We start from the raw sequence: 17,574 nt of genomic DNA, 5'->3' as shown, positions 1-17,574 counted from the left end.
CACGAGATGAGGTCTGGCAGGAAAGCAAGCTCGCTGAGCGTGGTGGGAGCCGGGTGACGGGCACACAGGCTCGTCTGACCATCTGTCCGCTTCTGTGTCTCTGGTTTGAGACGAAGCGTGAAGCGTGTGTGCGTGTGTGTGTGCACGTGTGCAGTGGGGGGTGGTGGTGTCCAGGGTGGCGGTCTCACGGCACACCTGCCACAAAGCAGCTCAGGCGTGACCTCTTTCCCGGTCCCTTGACGGCAGCACCTCCCCGGGGCCCCCTTGGAGCTCCAAGCTCGAGCGTGGTCACCAGGAGCCCAGAGCCCTGCCGAGCAGCTGCGGACTGCTTCACCGGGATTTAAAGCCAGAGCTATTTCCGGGAGGACCACCACCCCAACACTGGTCGCCAGGCAACGAGCCCCACGCAACAGGGGACGCAGAAGGAGCAGGGGTTCGGTCTGGAAGACAAAGAATGCGGAAGGCCAGGGGACCGGTCTGTGGGAGTGACAACAGCGAGACCAGGCCACAGACACCCCAGGGGGCCTCCTACAGCCACAGGCGAGGCCTCTGCCTGCCTTGCTGCTCTCAGCAGACCTGGTACATCACAGCGCATCATGGACCACGAGCCTCGTCAACCCGAGGCCACCGCCACTGCGCGGCCCCCAGTGGTTCACGGCTTCACCCGACAAGCTCACGCGGTCCCGTTAGGTTCATTAGGAACCTGCGTCTCTGCAATCATAACGCCCACCGTCGTCCAATTCAAGCCCAAGTGACACCGCCTTGTGTGATGCTCAAAGATTTAATTTAGTCAACTCTGGGCAGTCATGAACATTTCCCTACGCCCGGGGGCTCCAAAACACGGGTGCCACGTAGCACACGGAGCCCTCTGTCCCTCTGTGGTGAGTGGAGAGAAACGGCTAAGACAACCGCGGCTGACTACGTTCTAAGCTTGGAGGAAAGCGCTCTCACCTGGGCCACCTGCCCGGGGCCTGGTGAAGCTGGCCGGTCCACCCAGGGACGACACCCAGCAGAGGTTCTAGAGCTTTCTGAAGATGGAGGCACCACAGCACCGACTCCGGCAGGGACCCTGGCCACTCTCCTGGATGGGGCGGGGGGGTTGGAAGGGGTGGGAACAGCAACCCCACCCCGTCCCCGTCCAGCCCCCCACCCTCTGGCGTCAGGCACAGCCCCTGCGCTCCCACAGTGGAAGTCAGGCCACAGCCTCCCCTTCCGACCTTGCTGTGGGTCAGAGAAAACACGCTCTAACCCTGCTCGACTTAAAAAAAAAAAAGCTCCTTTTGATGCATAAGCCTCCCTGACCCATCCCAAAAATCATCCTTCTGGGGGTCAGGGACGTCTGCTTTGGGACAGGCTTAAAGTTTGCTGTTCTTCTGAAACTGGGCCACGAGGTTGAGGACCTGCTCGGAAGCTTTGATGCTCTTGGAGCAGAGGTAGCTGGTGCTGTTGGTGGCCGTCTCCCCCGGGTAGTACCGGTAGTTGGCCATCAGGCCGCAGGAGCTGGCGATGCCCTTGAGGCTCTCATCGGCCATCCAGTTGATGCGCCACATCACGGCCCCGTTCTGCAGGTGGAAGTTTGCCACGGGGTTCAGGGCGAAGCCCCGGTGCTTCTCTCCATACAAGTACCAGGCGCAGAGCCGCATCAAGGGGGCCTGGAGCGCCCGGACCAGCTTCTCAGACTTGACCCATTCACTGCTGCTGAGAAAGACCTTGAGGGTCTCGTTAATGGGACCACCTGTGATCTCAGAGATTTCTTGACACTCCGAATCCGTAAAGAGTTCATTCCTCCCGTGTTCCTTTGCTTGTGAGTTCAGGAGTCCCAGAAGCCACTTGGTGAATCCAGGTATAGGAGACAGACTTGAAAATGTCCCAAGATGAGGAAACTCTTTCTGTAAGGCACAGTTGGTTGGGAAAGGAAGGTGGAGAAAACGCATAAAAGAAGTTCAGCAGGTTGGTCACTGAAACGGAAACACCCCTCCATTTACCACTTAGGCCTCCTTAAGCCCTGCACGCTGCTGTCTCATTTACACCATGGTATCTGATGTGCGTTCATTCTCTCCTTTCAAGGCACATTTATTATGAATCTGACACACACTAGGCCCCGGAGGCATCCTGAGTCCCCGAGAGGGGCCCGTGTGGTGGCTCCTCTGTCTGCACTGTGTGTCACAGTGGCAAGTCGGGCTGGGCCCGAAATGAGAAGTGGGGGCTGTGGTAACACAGGGCTTGATGTGCAGTCTTCTGACCACAGCTCCTGTCTGTGCGGCACACCGCGCCCCTCCCAGGGACTTCTCTGCGGCCACAGAGCCTGGTTTGGCACTTGGCATGCAAGGACCCAAGGGCTGTGTCGTGAGCGAGTAACTGTTGTCCCACGACTCCACAGCACGTGCGAGGATGGGCTAGAAGGGGAGGCCACGGCTGATGCCCTTTCTCAGAGAGTTCGGTTCGTCAGACGATATGGTGCAGGGCCCACTGACAGATCTCAAGGACCGTTTTGTAAAACTCTAGCATTTTCTGAACAAAAGTATACTGTGTGCTCACTACAGAAGAATTTTTTTTTCAACTCAGGATGGCAGCAGAAACAGACCAACAAACCTATCACACTCCAGGACTCTGAGACAGCCGCTCTCCGGGCCTGCTTAAGCGTAACTCCTCTGGTCTTTCCCGAGTGAGGCGTGTAGCTCGCGCCCCTGCTTTATGAGCTCATGAATCATGAGCATTTTCTCGTTTCTCATTCAAAATTCAAAAACGTAACTTTAACAACAGAATAATATTAAAAGATGAGACTATACCATGATTTTCCTAACCATGGTCTTTTCACTGGGCACTTCGGGCGGCTCTCAAGAGTCTGCCTTCATAAACCGCGACGCACACCTCTGTGCAGGACAGCGAGAGGGCCTTTTCTCGGGGTTCTCCCTGGTGACCGTCAGGCTCACAGCCAAGTGTGGGACCAGGGATCCCCGCTTTCTCCTCCCGAGGATGGCTACCGGGCTGAGGGGCCAACTCTGACCCATCCGGAAGTAGAGTTGGGGGGTGAGTTACCCAGAACCCCGCATTCTGCCCTCCTTCTGAAGGCCTTTCTCACTCTGACATGCCCCCTGCTCCCTCTCCCTGCTCCATTCATCAACATCGTCAGCAAAAAAAGAAGGAAAGAAGAAGAAACTTCTATTAATTAGAAATGGCTCCCATCACCTCCGGGGAAGAGGAGGCAAGAGAGTGATTCTAATGAAGCCGATATCCAGCTGAATCCTGAGTTCTGAGGTTTAAGGTTGATTATGAATTTAATACAAAGCACGTCAGTGTTTTAATTCCACTGTGTCATTCTCCATGGAAGGGCTTCTGCTGTCGGTGCCTTGTGGAACCACCCAAAGCAGAGAGTGCCGCTCTCAGAACCAATTATTAGCAATCTAATTATTTTACCTAATAATTACATTCTGCTCAGTGTAGTTCACTCAAGCCCCTTATGAGACCGTTTCAGAAAGCTAGACCTGGAGTGAATGTGAACATTTCGCTTGTAGGATGGTGAAGTGTTTTTCCCAGAGCAACAGAGGGAAGTTATTAAAAAAAATTGCCGGAGTGTTTACCTTCGAGCTGCCCACGCTGAGGGGGTGTCGTGGCCAGAGCCCAGAGGGTGTGGGGGCCGGTCAGGCACGGCCACAAAGTGTGCCGTCCAAACTGGGACAGGAGAGTGAAGGGGCTGGTGGTGACGGAGCCAGGACAGCACATGCAAGCCAGGAAAGGCCCCAGCTGCCAGACGAAGGTTCCCCGGAGAGGCTGATGTCCTCGGAAAACATCTGAGAACCCAGTTTCCAGATGCCCCTTTCTCGGCACTGCCTCCTTCTCCTGAGTCTCTCGGGGCACCTGGGACAGGCCAAGGGCCATCTGGTTCTTTCTCTCCGCCCCCAACCCAGGTCCTCTTTCGTCCGCTGTCCCAGAGGCCATGTGCCACACCCACCTGCAGCTCCTTGAGGACTCGCTTGACGAGGACGGTGCCCAGCTCGACCCCCTGCAGGCCGGGCTGCGTCAGGCTGATGGAGTAGAAGATGGCCGCGGAGATCTCACTCCTCTCCTCCGTCTCCGACGGGGGGCGCTCCTTCACTATGGCCTGGAAGACACAACGATGGTGGGCCTGCGGGCCCCTCACTTCCCATGCCTGCCCGACCTCCTGGGGGGGGGGTGGGGAGAAGCTGGGGAGGGTGGGAGCCTGGAAACCCTCACCCCTGTTCACGGACGTGACTCTGGAGACCAAAGGCTTGCTCCGATCAGAGATCTCTTTGGAGGTGGCGACTGCGCAGCCTCCCTGTGCCATGTTGATTGCTTTGAACTTCGCAAAAAACAAAGTGTGTCCACTTTGTCTTTTCTCTCCCAGGCCTCTGTGCTGTGGGAGCCAGTGACAACTCTCCTCCCAGCCCGCCTGCGACACCCAGACCAAACCCACCCTGCTTTGTCTCCCCATCCCTAGGCTGCCCCATGCAGGCCTGCTGGTTGCTAGTTATTTTCGTTTCTGCTCTCCAAGCTCTAGGTTTCTAGATTTCTCAGTATGCCATACATGACCCTATACAGTTTTCCTTTTAGGAAATGTACTTTTCTGTGTACCTTTTTGATTTTGTGCTACATCCTTGTTTTTCCTCTGGGAACACACACACACACACACACACACACACACACACACACACCCACCCCCCCCCCCCCCCCCCCCCCCCCGGAAAGACTCTGCAGGCAAGAGCTGATCCTATGAGCACCGAGTTCTGAAGGCAGGGTGCTCTGAACCTCGCTGTCTAAAGGTCGCCTGACAACGGGCAAGAGCAGGGGGCTACCCTGAGTTCGCGGCAATGCAGGCACACAGTTTGCTGCTGCAGAACCTATTTAAGCTACTCTGACCTCCACCAGCTGCATCAGACTCCTGCGGTAGCGGGGTTCAGCCCGGAGTCCTCAGGCTTTCTGAAACTCAGTATGGAAGGTGCGTGTGTGCACGTCCCCTGGGGGGAAAATGACCTCCAGCTTTCATCCTCTTTGGATGCTCAAAGAGTCTTTCCTGAGACTCCTGGAAAATTAAGAACTGCTGCCACAGGAAACTGGGGTGGCTGGTGACACAGAGGGAGGGACACCCCCAGGGCGGTGCCAAGCCCTGTCTCCTGCGGCCGGACTCTGAGGGAGGGCTCCTGGTGCTCAGAGTCAGGGTGCTTGGTCTTTACCTTGTGGGGTCAGCCTCCCCAGTCCTTCCAGAATTCTGTAGGTTATCTTGTGTTCCTTATTCAAAAAGTTCCAACAAATCTTTTTTTAAAGTGTTCAAAATACAGACGGATCTTTCTTTGGTTAGACAAATGAGATGTGCACGATGTCCAAAGAGGCAAGAAGTAATTGCATAAAGAAATAAATCACGAGTTACTCCAAAACCCAAGGCCAAGTCCTGCTGTTAACCTTGGGGTGAACGCCTTCCATCAGCTCAAAATATGTACTTCAATACACATACGCACACCCTCCCTGTGCATGACCCCCTCCCCCATCGCGCTGCCATATCCCGTGGTTTCCAGCAGGGAAGGCACTGCCCTGAGGACGGGGGTGTGGGCTGGGCTGGAATCCCTTCTCATCCCTACTGGTTCTGGGATCGTAGGCACATCACTGAAGTTTCGCGGCAGCCTCGGTCTTCTCACACCCACCAAAGGACACTATTAGCGGGAGTGACGCCTCACGCGCAGGGCTCTGAGCAGCGATGCAGGGAACAGGCTTCCAGGGCTGACGGGCAGCAAGCAAACGCTCCATCAACACACACACACGTAAGAGTGCACCACACATGCCAGCCTGGGGCCTGAATCCGACTCAAGAGTAAGTCAAGGCTGGCTTTCTGTGTCAAAACCCTAGCAGGGAATCCACATTTAGATACACGCACAGGGATCCCGGGTGGGAGGGTGAACCCGATGTACACGTCCTCATCTCTCTCCTGCATCCTCTACGGCGGGTGGCTGGGCCCTCAGGTCCAGCCTTTCGAAACTGTACACGCCGCCCAGATGGGCCACTGGCCGCGCTCTTAGGTCTGAGCATTTCCCAGAGGTAACTCCCTCCAAGTGGGAATCGTGGAATCGTGGAAAAGAACGCCTGTTCTCTGTTTCTGCAGACAGCGCCACCCTGCCCTCGGGACTGCCAGCAGGCCCAGCCCCCTCAGACACGGGAACCCCTCAGGCAATTTCCCCCTGGTAGTCAAGAACTCCTGCCCCTTTGCTCCGCTTGACTTCCTGATACCCAGAAACGCAGCCCGTGAGCCCATCCCGGGACCTGTCCTCGTCTTTCCAGCTTCCTAACCGCCATTCCAGACCCAAAGCCCGAACTGACGCAGGCGTCTCGGCTCCTGTCACCTTCCTTTCCCTTCCTCGGGGCCTGCCCTCATCCCCCAGCCCCACCCCCACCCCTGCCCGGTACCTGCAGGAAACATCTGGACTTTCTCACCAACCTCCTAGCAGGCAGGGCCTGTCCCCTCGGCTCCCCGGGCAGAGCGCTGGGCCCGCAGGAGGCACGCAGCACACAGTTTGGTTTTCATGTTTTTAGTCACAGTCTTTTACACCTGCCCACAGGCCCTGAACGAGTGCTCAAATGCGGAAGCGACTGCCCCTCCCTCGGCCCTGGGTCCGCTCAAAGTCAGACCGCGCAGAGGAGCGCCGGCCTCGTTCGGTAACTGTCTATACAGGACGTGCCTCCGCCCTGTGGCTACAGATCTGGACATTTCTTCTCTCGCCAGTTCTAAACACGAATGCCTCAAGCGACACACTTCATGGGCGGGGGAGCAGGTTTTAGAAAAACGGACGGGGCTCTGTGGGACGCCCGCCTGGTTCTGCCGCGACCGGGCCGGTACCTGGATGTTGCTGGAGATCTCGCCGGTCAAGGCCACGTGGAGCACGACCAGGGGCTCCTCCGGGGTCGCACAGTGAGAAAAGAAGTAACATCGCCTATAAGGCCCGACGCGTCGCTTCATGTCCATCCAGTTTTTCACAGGATGCACGGCCTCGGACCTGAGGAGAGGTTAGAAAGCAGCAAGGCTGCTGGACGATTTACAAGTCAGAGAACTACTGCTGATTCCTGTTCCTATTACTCAACAGAGTCAAATACATCCCTCAAATAGAACTTCAGGAGAATTCAAAGAAAATCGTTTTAATACGAAACAGCGCTGTCTGAGAGGAACTCCGATGAATTTTACACAGAAAATGGTCCCCAAATTCTTAATACCTGGTGTTCAGACTAGTTTGTGGGGCCCTCGGGAAAGAGTTGTGCAGCAATTTTATTTATTTATTTTCCAAAAAGATTGTTCCTTTGAGAGAGAGAAAGAATCCGAAGCAGACTCCTCCCTGAGCGCGGAGCCCTGCTTTGGGGCTCCATCTTGTGACCCTGAGATCATGACCTGGTTCCATTTGTCTAGCGACCTCCTCCAACCACGATCTTGTTTTTGGCAAGTGAAATGGCAACCCTTGGAACTGGTCAGGGTGCAAAGTGCAAGCTTCCGCAAGCCTTAGCTTCTTAAGGCGGCACGGAGTGTCTAGACCTTGAGATGTTAAGAGCTTCTCCTGTCTGAGGACCGTAGTCACATGCCAGCCCGGGCTTCCCCAGGTTCCAGGCACACGGGCATCCTGCACCATAGAGCCCACTCAGAAATCTGCCCAAGGGAGAAGTATGCCCAACCAGGCGAGACTAAGGCACCCCGCGTGGGGGCCTCTGGGCACAACGGCCGGTGGCTAGCTGTGATCGTGACATCACTAGCTAGGACGGGACACCATTTTTGAAGTCCAGCTTGGCCCCAAACGCATGTGCAGACGAAGACTGGCCCTCAGCTAACACTTCGGAAGAGTGAAAACCTTGATACTTACTCGCTGATTTTCTGCAGCACCTCACAGGGCGAGTGCCAGGTGACCCGTTCTAGGTTCAGGAAGCCGGAGGAGAACCACTCCGACAGCATACCCTTCAGCACGCCGTTCATCTCCTGGAAGGGAGAACACAAGAGTGTTGGCTGCCGGGTCCCAAACAGCACGCGTGCCTCCGCCTCGTCACTAGCAGGGACCACAGCCAGAGTGGGACACAAAAGCCACCTGCAGGGATGCCCCTCCCAACAGCTTCTCTGCGGACGGTCCCGACCAGGCGTGCGCGGTACCCAGCTCTCTACTTGGCCACCCTGACCCCAGTCGGAAAGAGGCCTTCGAGGGAGCATTCAAGGCGAGCTAAGCTGCCCTAATCAAATGGTACATTCGGGTGCGTTCACTGTCGTGAACACGACCGAAACCGTGAGGTTGACAGAGCGACACATGGGGTGCCATGCAGGGCGCGGCTAACCCAGGCGGCACGGGGCTCGAGTCCTACACTCTCGGGAGCACTCTGGGATGGGCCGAGACATCACCCCTCGTTTCCTGAGAGAAACAAGTGCGGGGTCTGGGGCCCCAGCCGTCAGCTCACCATTTCAGATCCGAACATCTCTGAAGTCAGGACGTAGATTTCACGTGACGGCGCGTCAGGGCTGCGGTGGAAGCAGTTTTTCCTACTCTAGCAGGACATAATAGTGTGTCCAGCGATCAGCGCACTTATATTTGATGAAATTATTCTAATCTCTCTTCAGTTATTTGTATCTGACCTACGTCCAGAAGCGATGGGAGTCAACTTCACCTTTTGAGCAAGAATGGTACCAGATGCGTAGGGAAAGGAGAGGACGCAGGGGTAGACCCGGCTCGCCCGTGACACACTGAACATGGACAGCAGTAGGCTACCGACAGCCAAAGCTAGAGGACGCCCGGGGCTGCAGACACAGCTTGCACCTCAACAGCTGCCTCCCTTTCTTTCAAACGCACAAAAGCTTATGCTTTAGGGAAGAGCACGGCTGTCCAGAGTTAAGATCACACTGCAGACACAGTAGTCACATGACTGACTTCTGGCGAGATGTTAATAAAAGTGTCCTGGAGCAGTTTATGGGAACCTTAAAGAATGGCCAGCGTATACCTTCTGCCCATCTTTTCTTTGTCGCTCCCCCGCAGGCTGGGCAGTGATGTGATGGCTAGAACTGGAGCAGCCATATTGGGCCATGAGGTAACTCTGGGGATGAAGGCTTTCAAGGTAGAACCAAACCAAAGTCTGGGTCAACTGACGGAATCACAGAACAGAATCATCCCTGGGGTGTCCACCTCCAGACTTTGACACGACAAACTTCTCTCTTAGTCAAATCACTATTATTTTGGGTCTCTGTTACTCATAGATGAACTATGTATTAACAGATACACTGAATATTATGACTGAATAATAATAAGCATCTCAGGACATCTGGTACAGAGCTGAAAGAGAGCTGTAATTGCAAAAGTTGTAAAAATGTTATAGGACCGCTTCACATTTTATTCCCTGGTAAAAGGTGAAAGGACTCACGACATTGTCACTTGAGGACAAGCTGCAAATGAGGATAGGGCTGGTGGGTCATGAAAGGCTTCAGAACGAAGTGAGGGCCATCTGTAGATATTTCAGGCCTGGGGCACAGAGCCAGCCCCAAATTTGTTCTGTGTGACCCTGTGGGGGTGAGGAGGGAGGTAAACTGTGGACCAATGCGGGAAAGCATGGACCAAGTCAGACTTGGACTGAATTTAACACAAAGGAGAAGCCCTGAATAGCTAGGGTGACTACAGATGCTGTCTTGGGAGAGAGAGAACGTCACCATAGGCGGGGACCAAGCATGCACAGTCAATAAAGATTTGGTGGAGCTGTTTGAAGGATTTACGGGCTGGACCAGATGCCCTTTACAATTCCTTTTTATTCTCACTTCCATAACCTGGTCTTCACTCAGCTGTAACCTCGCAGTGAGGGCAGAGGTGGTTTGAACCTCTGGTGCTCAAAGAATTCAGGGGGTGTCCCACGTGGAAGGCAGTTAGCAGACTGATGTCAAATGAAAGAGACAAGAAAGACTGGAGAATGGAGAGGAGGCAGTGGCAGGATGGGAGAGGGAGAGGCCATCGACCAGGCAGTACAGAACCACTGCTGATAAAATACTGCCTCAGACCACACCAGTTCTCAATCTTCCTGGGGTCCTCATGCACTCCTGAGTACGTGCTAAAAACAAGGGACCTGTTCCCCAGAAAAACGCAAACACATGAGTCAATTTCTGCACACCATTTCCTGGGATTCATGGAATCCTCTGAAACTCACCTCTGGCTCATCTCAAGGGGTTGGCGGACCCCAGGTTAGGAACCTGTGCACTGGAGAGTCAGGACTGGATGAGCCAAGCTCCACATGGAGGGTGCCGGGGCCTCTACCACATTCACGACAGGAGCGTGCGGGAGTACCTAGTTTCAGGATCAGTTCGGGATTAGCACGGAAAGAAATGGCTTGGCCGATGAGAGCTCCCCCTCCAAGGTCTCTTGGTTCTATTTTGGGCTACTGACGGCTGTGAAATGTGACCCTGCCACATGAGATCTGGAAATCTAGGTGAAAGGGCACAAGTCCCCAAGCTCGGTGCTCATGCCGCATAGCTGTCTGGGCCAGACCGCAGGCGACAGGAGGGGAAGACACGGCCTCTGCCTTCGCTTTACGCGCATCAGTTCTGCCATCAATCCCAGACTCTCACACATGACTGCCGGGGAGGCCAGGAGGCCTGGGCTCGGCTTTCCGGACCTGCTGACTGGGGTTATCTTGGAGGACACTGTGCAGAAGGCCAATCAAACTCCCCTTTTGGCAGAGAAAAAGCGGTCTCCCAACCCATCTCCTGAAGTTGTTGGCTATCAACATCTCCCCACGTTTGGAATGTGGAGCAAAATTAGTTTTCATTGCTCGGAAGCCCTGAGCTGGGACAGGGAGCTGGAGGCACTGGACAGGGTCCTGGCAGCGCAGCTCAGACATTCTAGGTACGATTCCCATCGGTGGCGGCTGCTGTCCCCAGGGGACTGGGGCATCCCTGCCAGACTACAGATAAGGTCCTTTTCGGTCTAACTGAGCACAGAGTTAACAGAACCAACAAGGACCACTGTGTTTACTGCAAAGCAGGACAAGTCACCGAAAGAGGTCATATGACAAAGCATCCAGTGTGGCTGGACCTCGAGACAGTGGGGACACCGGCCAGTCTGCTGCGAGTTTAGCCCCTTCTCTGCTGGCCCCCATGCTTCTGTCAAGACTCGCACACCTCTCCTCTCCCTGGAATTTCTATGTTCAAACTGCCATCAAGAAGCCCTTCCATTTTCTGAAGGCCGACTTCCCTCTGGTGCCCACAAGCCAGTGAACAGAGCTCGGACCTCCTAGAATGGGAACTCGAGTCACCTTCACAGGGGATTTTTGTCTCTAAGCAACATAACTGCTTGACCCAAGTCGGCCTCAGACGAAAAACAGAAGGCCTCCACACCACACACACACAGCACGCGCCAACCGTCACTACCAGTAATCACAACCCGGGACCCTCACGAACTGTGCCCTTGTCTGTGAACCTGATTTTGGGCCAAGCTGCACAGTAACCCCCAGAGCACTTCTTAGAAGGGAACCAGGCTGACCTTGAGCACACCAACCGCCGGCAGAATCTCTCACCTCTGTGCACAGCCGATGGGCCCAGGGGCTAAAGGACCTGGCTAAAATCATGCCTCTCAGCCGCAGAGGGCAAGGATAGTCCTGAGAGCTGGCCCCTTCCCTCTCCACACGGGACCTGCTTCACCCACCGCCCGGGGAAAGACACCCCATCAACTTCCTTTTTGGCCTCCTACTTGCCCGTTAGTCTAAAAATGCCACTGCAGCCTGAACCCACAGCAGCCCTCATGCAAACCCGTGCATGTCCTTGTGGCTTCGCCCTGCAAGTCTGGAGATGAGCAGGTGCGGGAGATGGCACAGCTGGGACACGGTGCCGTGGGCACACAGGGAGGGACGCTCAGATCGGAGGTGAAGGGAGAGAGAGCTCCCTGCTCTCCCAGCATACCAGGGCACCATGGGTCCCTGGGCATTTGGGACTCCTGCTCCAATGATTCATATGCCGAACTTCCAGTGCTTTCTAACACCGAATTCCTCTGAGCAAGAGATTCTAGCTGTCGCCTCTTTAGCTTGGACGCAAAATCCAGAATGATGCAGAAGAAACGAAATCGAAGTGGATCGCGCACAGCATGTGATCGCAGGGACAGATTACAGAACTGGATGCCAGGGATGGTGACTATGGATTAAAAAAAAAACCGAACTATTCTCTGAAGGGCTTGAATGACAGGGATTTATAAAGTGCTATGTGACTACATAGAGCAAAGGAGAAGGTATTCAATGGATTTAGTTCTAATGGTTACACACACTGGATAGAAGGACACGATCTCTAGGCAAAGAAACGCCAAGAGGTGTGACTGAAGGTCTCGAAGAGGCTTCTTGCCTTTTGTCTAGACCACACGCAGAAGCAAACGTCAGGCGACTGTTACTCCTCCTCTGCTCAAGAAATACCTTTCTTGCTATTTCTGCCTGTCGATACACAATGTTTCTTCGTGTGTCGACCACCTTGGGCCCCTCGCCCTGCCCATCCCCCAATCTCGTCTCAATGTCACAGCTTTCAGCTGCCACACTCCTTCCCACCGGAATGATAAGCTGAGTTTTCTTGTGTGGGGGAAGAGCAAGGGGCTGGATACGTTCGGTAACGTGTCACAGAACTGGAGGCTTTAGAACTGGATGGGACCTTAGTCATCACTAGGGCCGAAAGAGTGAAATCTGCCAAGGGCTGTCCAAACGTCTACCACGAGGCCTCTGCTGGCCGAGCAGAAACCTTCCAAGCCCTCTGGGCTTCCCTGCGGGCTCAGAACTTGGAGTGCAGCAGTGTGACTCAGGACAGACGGGAGGAGTGAGTGTGCCGACTCAGTCTTGTGGCGGGCACCCCGGGCTCCTCTCATGCGTCATTCAGCATTTTGCTATGCAAGACATTTAAAACAAGGCTCCCAGTTTTCCAGGGGCTGATCATCAAGTTGGGAGTTGGTGGCGGGGGGAGGGCAGTCGGTGGAATAATACATTTCAAATGCTCGATTCTGATGTTAAGGTGTAAAATCCAAGCCAATAATGTAATAATACACGCAAAGATAATGCACGCCCTGAAGCTCAAACCTGGCTGAGGCCACCTTGAACTAGCATTGGAAAAGCTGAGTGCTGAGCAGCTCCTAGGCTAGCGGGCTTCCCAACAAGAATCACACAGTGAGGGGGGGTCGGGAACTTTCCATCAGGGCCGGCTCGGCTGGAGAGGGGGTCTGTGGAGAGGAGCGAGTGACGGATGGTGGAGCTGGCAGTGTCTGCGGCGGCTTGAGGTGCACCAAGAATGCCAAAGGAAAGGGATCACATGTTGATCCTTCTGGCCATGGCAGGACTGATGACTTTCCAACAGGGAGCAATGACTACTGGTTCCAGAGAAAGGTAAGCACTGGCGTTACCAGTAAGATGGAAGCTCGCATGCTCACTCTTGGGAAAAGTAAATACGCTCACAACTAGAGAACATTAAACTCCCCATTTGGTAAAAAACTAAGTAAAACAGAGCCAGTAATTCACTGGGTCGTTTTATTTTGTCCTTGATTTAGCAGAAAAAGGGAAATTTTAAGAAAACCAAATCCCTTTTAGATACAATAAAGTCAACAGCTCTGAGAATCAACGTTGTCACAACAAAGTACACAATTCTGGTCAGGACTGGGCTTGAATACCGGCTCAGAACGCTGGGCACTGCACTTGACCATGACCAGCTTTAATCTCCCCATCTGTACAACAGGTCCCTACGGCTTGTGGAGAACGAGATGAGCCAGCGGGCGAAAAGCACCCGCCAGCCACCATGCCTGCTGTTAACTCTTCCCATACTAGACTAGAGTGGAAACTCCTGACCAAGTGACCTGAACACTTAACACCAGGAGCACGCCTGGTGTAAGACAGACACCCAGTGGCCATGTGTTGAGTGGAAGGATGGAGAGAAGGCTGGATTTCACTCTGGGACAGGTGACATTCTACCTAATTCTCCAGTCTTCCACATAGTAAAAACCAAGCTTCAGAAGGGCCTCCATGGTCCTAGTTCAAGAAAAATGAATGAACAAACAAACCTGTGCTTGGATTAAAGACTTTCCCCAAGCAGATGGGATACATCAAGCATGCAGAATATAACGTCTCAGCCATTCAGCCTGGGCTTGAGTCAGAAATGTGATCACTTCAAATCGTGGCCCTCGACGCACATTTAGCACTATAAATTAACCAGCCATCAAGAGTAATCAATCACAGCACTGGTTATCACTGAGGTTAACCCCATTCTTAACTATCCCCAGTGTTCACGCATCTGAGGCCAAATCGCTGAGAAACATGAAGTCTCTCACAGGCACCGTAACTCACCCCTCACGACGTGGTTATGAAACAGGGTACAAAGCACCCCAGGCTGAGGTCTGGGTAGGTGACATACCTATTTGCTTTGAGTCCTTGGTCCAGTCTCCTGTCCTCAGTAGGTTTCCTTAACCCACCTAAGAATGAGGACAAGAATGTGAAAACTACCACGCCAGTGTTAGGGTTCTTAAATGAATTTGGACGTAATCGTTCAACTGCTCAATTTTTCAAAGCCAACTGCGCCGCAAGAAGTTCCGAATGTTGGAAGCTTCCTGAAACTTTTACATCACTTTCTGCTCACTAAAAGGGCAGACCAGTGGTCCCTTCAAATGTAATACCCAGAGCAGTAGGGGACGACGCCAAAGGTCAGCAGACTTTGCAGGCAGCGTTCATCCGCACCTCACGTGCGCTCCCTCTGATCGGCGCCCGGTCACTCGAGGGTTCAACCGGGAATCATCACATTTCGGGGCTGAACTCAGGAAAGTGCAACGTCCTGCCGGGTCATGACGCAGAGACCAGAGACCTGTCTCTGTGCATCCCACAGGGCTGCTCAGACCACGGCTTACACGCCTCGGGGGTGCGACTACCTTCTGCTGACACCACCCGCGTTTGGGGAGGCTACGTGATGCTCGGCGGGTCGCGCGTTCAAGCGTACCCCACGACGGCACTCAGCTAAAACAGCAAGAAAGAGACTTCGTGGAGCACACTTAACCGTGGCGGCGCTGACAGTCGCGTTAAAGGTAGGCGGTGCCGGGTTTCTAGGAAGCGGGACACAGGAAACCCTGGGCCAAGGCGAGGATTCGGAAAGCCTGGGAAGGAAGGGCCCCGGGGCGAGGGGGCTGTAACTGGGGGTGGGGGCTGGCAAAGTGTGCGCGGCTTCAGGCCGGGGCAGGTGGGGACTGTACCGGGAGGGCCGCCAGGAGCTCGCGGACCTGGTGCAAGGCGGGGGCCCGGACGGGGCCTTACCCGGACGTGCGGCCCCTCCACCAGCTTGAGGGCCTGCGCCTCGAGCAGGTCGGCGCGCAGCCGCACCAGGAAGCGCACGCCGCCGTCCAGCTTGCTGATGTGGTGGAACAGGCCGCGGTAGCGCGGCACCAGCGCGTAGCGCAGCCGGTCCTCGGCCTGCAGCAGCACGGCCGCCTCCCGCGGCTGCTCGCGCAGCTGGAGCACGCCGGCGCTCTGCTCCGCCACCTGGCCGTGGTCCACGCCGAAGCCGCGCGCCAAGCGGCTCAGCAGCTCGGCGCGCTCGGCCGCCTCGGCCAGGCCACCGTAGAAGCTCACGAAGTCCGCGCACTGGCCCTCGGCCGGCGCCGGCGTCTTCTCCCGCAGCTCGTAGGCCGGCGTGGCGGGCACGGCGCGCCGCAGCAGCTCGTCCATGGCCCGCTCCAGGGCGCCCGCCTCCGCCGCCGACCCGCTCGACAGCCGGGGTCCGAGCGGCCGCGGCGGCCACGGGGGGAGCTGCAGCGGGAAGAAGCGCCGCGCCGTCAGGGCTGGCCCCAAGCCTCGCATGGCGCCGCGCGACAGCGGCCTGGGGGACGCCGGCGCCGGGGGGCTTCCGGCTTCCGGCGCGCGCCGGCTTCATTGGTCTGGGCCGAGGGGGGCGGGTGGAGCGGCGGCCAATCGGAGGGCAGGGCGGGGGCGGCGCGGGGGGCGGAGCGCGGCGCGGGGCCAAGTGAGCCCAAAGGTCCCAGCACCTGGGAGAGGCGGGCGGGGCGGCGGTGCGGGCGCGCTCCGTGTCCTGGCCACTCAAAGTCACCGGCTCAGTGGCGGTCCTCTTGCCCCACCCCCCGCGTACGCACCTCCCCTGCCCTAGAGCCGAGCTCTGCTACCGCAAGGTGCACCCGAGCCACCTGGGGGAACGCGCCACGCCTGCAGATTCCCGGTCCCTCGCGTCTGAGGACGACGTGCTTCCAGGTGTCCCCGGTGGCAATTCTCTGGCAGGCTGGCCTTTGTCTCACATCGTGCCTAGGCGCTCTCAAATCGTTGTTAGGGTCTGATGACACAAGATGCCTCCCCGAGCGGCAGCCCTCCTCTTTGCGGAGCCCGGGACCCGGGTCTCCAGCGGCCTGCTGCAGAACCTCTCAGGGACGCCGCAAATGGGGCCCTGCCACCGTCTTAGTCCCCAACCCGTCCCTCCTTTTCTTTTTTTCTTTTCTTAAAAAAAAAAAAAAAAATCTTTATTTGAGAGAGAGAGAGAGCGCGCGCGCCCAGGAGCAGGAGGAGGGGCAGGAGAGAGAGAATCTCAAACAGAGGCCCTCCACTCCCACCATGGAGCAGAAGGCAGGGTTCTATCTCAGACCCCGAGATCATGACCTGAGCTGACACCAAGTTGGATGCTCAGCCAACCGAGACACCCAGGTGCCCCTCTCCCTCCTTCCTAAATTCATGTAACAGTGTTTATTAACCACCTGCTAAGTGCCAGGTCTGGTATGAGGCCAGGAGATAAAAGAATGAACTAGGTAGGGGCGCCTGGGTGGCTCAGTGGGTTAAGCTGCTGCCTTCGGCTCAGGTCGTGATCTCAGGGTCCTGGGATTGAGTCCCGCGTCCGGCTCTCTGCTCAGCGGGGAGCCTGCTTCCCTCCCTCTCTCTGCCTGCCTCTCTGTCTACTTGTGATCTCTCTCTGTCAAATAAATAAATAAAATCTTAAAAAAAAAAAAAAAGAATGAACTAGGTAGACCTATGGTGCCCCAAGGAGTTTACGGTCCAAAGGAGAGAATAACTGATTAATATATGGAGAGGATAATCAAACTGTGATGGGTGCTAAGGAGGAAATAGGCAGCGTGGAGTAACAGGAACCAGCAGGGTTGGGTGGGCTTTGCACTGTGACCAGGGTAAGCAGGGATGAGCATGTGACTAAGCTGAGACCAGAAGCTAGTTACGGTTTGAAGGGGGAGGCGGGACAGGGGTGAGCTTACCTATTCATTCTTTCAAGTTCAAAAGCATAGTTTTATAACTTCTGTCCTGCCCTTCATCCCACATGTAAGTTTTAGTGTGATTTATACCTTTTTTTTAAATGGTTTTATTTATTTGACAGGGAGAACACAAGCAGGGGGAGCAGGAGAGGGAGAAGCAGGCTGAGCAGGGAGCCTGATGCAGGGCTTGATCCCAGGACCCTGGAATCATGACCTGAGCCAAAGGCAACTGCTTAACTGACTGAGCCACCCGTGCACCCTTGACTTCTACTTTAAAAGGGCTCCTGAATTCCTTCCTTCTCTCTGCCCCTCATTCCCCCTTCGGTGCCTCGAAACCACATCCCTTCTCACTGGGGCCACAACAGTAACC

General features: G+C 55.4%; 1 protein-coding gene across 1 annotated transcript; it reads right to left on the bottom strand.

The window, feature by feature from the left end:
• Positions 1 to 765: 765 nt before the first annotated feature.
• On the bottom strand, positions 766 to 15,801 carry LOC111152738 (malonyl-CoA decarboxylase). Its single transcript, XM_022511334.1, has 5 exons — positions 15,259 to 15,801; positions 7,851 to 7,963; positions 6,845 to 7,001; positions 3,953 to 4,102; positions 766 to 1,889 (listed from the first exon to the last, which is right to left on the bottom strand). Exons 1-5 carry the CDS (start codon positions 15,799 to 15,801, stop codon positions 1,356 to 1,358), a joined length of 1,497 nt encoding a protein of 498 aa, XP_022367042.1. The 3' UTR covers positions 766 to 1,355.
• Positions 15,802 to 17,574: the final 1,773 nt, after the last annotated feature.

The sequence above is a fragment of the Enhydra lutris genome, unplaced genomic scaffold (assembly GCF_002288905.1).
Source record: "Enhydra lutris kenyoni isolate GAN:26980312 unplaced genomic scaffold, ASM228890v2 scaffoldscaffold30, whole genome shotgun sequence".
NCBI lineage: Eukaryota > Metazoa > Chordata > Mammalia > Carnivora > Mustelidae > Enhydra > Enhydra lutris.
The sequence above is the reverse complement of the archived record's forward strand: the minus strand, read 5'-3'. Positions and strand labels throughout refer to the sequence as shown.

What these genes read in the sequence shown, in the direction of transcription:
- LOC111152738 (XM_022511334.1), bottom strand. Translation starts at nt 15,801, where the DNA reads ATGCGAGGCTTGGGGCCAGCCCTGACGGCGCGGCGCTTCTTCCCGCTG. An exon ending in GTGCTGCAGAAAATCAGCGA is followed by an intron (nt 7,002 to 7,850) that starts GTAAGTATCAAG and finishes ACCTCTCCTCAG; the next exon opens with GTCCGAGGCCGTGCATCCTG. An exon ending in GAGTCCTCAAGGAGCTGCAG is followed by an intron (nt 1,890 to 3,952) that starts GTGGGTGTGGCA and finishes TGTGCCTTACAG; the next exon opens with AAAGAGTTTCCTCATCTTGG.